The sequence below is a fragment of the Chelonoidis abingdonii genome, chromosome 25 (genome assembly GCF_003597395.2).
Source record: "Chelonoidis abingdonii isolate Lonesome George chromosome 25, CheloAbing_2.0, whole genome shotgun sequence".
NCBI classification, from domain to species: domain Eukaryota; kingdom Metazoa; phylum Chordata; order Testudines; family Testudinidae; genus Chelonoidis; species Chelonoidis abingdonii.
Window position 1 is genome coordinate 49,783 of NC_133793.1, and position 1,850 is coordinate 51,632.

General features: G+C 40.1%; 1 protein-coding gene across 3 annotated transcripts in view; it reads left to right on the top strand.

The window, feature by feature from the left end:
* The window catches only part of RRAGC (Ras related GTP binding C), a 24,388-nt gene that overhangs the window by 7,081 nt on the left and 15,457 nt on the right, over positions 1-1,850 (top strand). The window contains exons 2-3 of one of the 3 annotated variants that reach the window (XM_075060850.1): positions 1,051-1,091; positions 1,442-1,491. The exons of 1 other annotated variant lie outside the window; for it this stretch is intronic. In XM_075060850.1, the coding sequence (XP_074916951.1) occupies positions 1,468-1,491 (24 nt within the window). In that variant the 5' untranslated portion in view covers positions 1,051-1,091; positions 1,442-1,467. The remainder of the gene's footprint in view (positions 1-1,050; positions 1,092-1,441; positions 1,492-1,850) is intronic. One more of the 3 variants, XM_075060849.1, reaches the window with a different exon arrangement.

Genomic DNA, 1,850 nt, shown 5'->3' on the forward strand with positions numbered 1-1,850 from the left:
ACTTTTTTTTTTTTTTTTTTTAAATCTCCATACTACTTTCCTTCTACCAGTGTTGTGCATCCTTAGAAGCAGTGTTTGCACTGATTTAAGTGGGGTAATGTGGAGGACTGACAGCTCAGGGTGGGGAGGCTCCTCCAGCCATGAGGTGACAGCGAACAGGCAATGTAAGTAATGCAGCGTCTACACAAACACTCATTTGCCTTAACTGCCTAAGCACTACTCCTGTCATGAAGATGGAATTATTAAGTTGGTGTCACAGGCAACTTATACTGTCAGAAGTATTGTTGTAGTGTAGAGTAAAGTTAGTTAGATTGATGTCAATTGCCTTGCATCGACCTAACTCTGTAGTGTAGACCAGGCCTTGCTTTCTGCAAATTTTGTCACATCCCTGAGTTCCTATCTTGGAATTGTAACTTTAAATTTTCTAGTTCTGGACTGTGTCTAAAACTGAAAGGGGCCTGTTTTCATATTCTGTCTTGAAATCTCTCAAGCTGAAATCTCACAAAAATATCTGTTTTGAGAGAGATCTTGTGATAGATTTATGTAACTTTCCACTCTTCTTGTGACCATGTAAATTTTTTCAAAATTCTTGCCACAGTTTGAATATTTGGATACTACTGTTTTACCAAAATTGGGTATAATGAGCTGGAGTTTAGGTGGCTTGTCTAGTGTCACATGTCAAGTCACTAGTAGGAATAAAATTCAGGTCTTCTGACTGAAAGTTCCCTGTCCTACTATATGATGGTATTTCTGTGGCAGCAGCTTTTTTTAGATGTCTCCTCCATTCCAGGACCAGGTCTCTGGGTCAGCACTGCGTGGGGATCATGCTGATAAACGGCCTACCTTTCAAGGTTGAAGTTTGGCCCTGTCTGCTCTTGGTATTTAAGGCTCTCCTGGCTGTTTTTGAAAGAACAGGCTTTAATCCTAATGATCTTAAATCTTAACTTGAGTAATTACTTGTACCCACCTATATTTTGCTGTGTAGCAATTAAACATGCTGTTCTTAACTTGTCCTGAAGCTATTGTGTTGTGGTATTGGTTCTGTTACAGTGATTGCTGTATTCTGCCTCAGAGATGACTCATTTTTGAAGGTGAGTGAAGCTCGTTCAGAAAATCTTGATTCTTGCAAAAGGTGCTATGTAAATCATATTCTTTTTCCTATACTTAACTATTAAGCCACTTAATTGTTTGGTTATAAATGACTTTTGGGGTTGAACATACAGTTGTGTTGTATAATTTGTGCTACCAGAGCTGCTGTCTTTAACAGTAGGCTATCTTGGTGCCGGGAATGTTTCTTTTCAATTCATACAGCACTAATTATATTGGGCTTCAATCTCAGTTGGGGGTCTTTGGGGATTACTATAGTATAGATAATTACTACTAGTGCTGCCACTAAGTTGTTCACTAACTGCAACTTGAAAATTGCCTCCTTCTCTTTCAGCTGTTCTAAACTTATTCTTGAGGGAGATGGGGCCAGCAGTTCTCAAATCTGTCAGTAAGCAAGGCAAATGATTTGTTGTGGTGTTTATTGTCCTAACCTTATTTCAGTTAGACTCACTACAGTTCTTGTGATTTCTTTTTTGGGGGAGGGCGTCTCCAAAACTGGGAAATCTGTTAAGAAAATTATGGATTTTCATCGCAGCTTTAGAACAGGTTGTTTCTGACTTTGTAAAGTTCATACTGGAGTGGAGGTAACACCGTAGGGTTTGGCTACACTGGCAGCTGTACAGTACTGGGAGTTAAAGCTGTCTTCGTACAGCTGTGCAGGGAAAGTGCTGCAGTGTGGTCACATTTGCAGCGGTGTGGGGAGTGGTGCATTATGGGCAGCTATCCTAGTGTTCAAGTAGCTG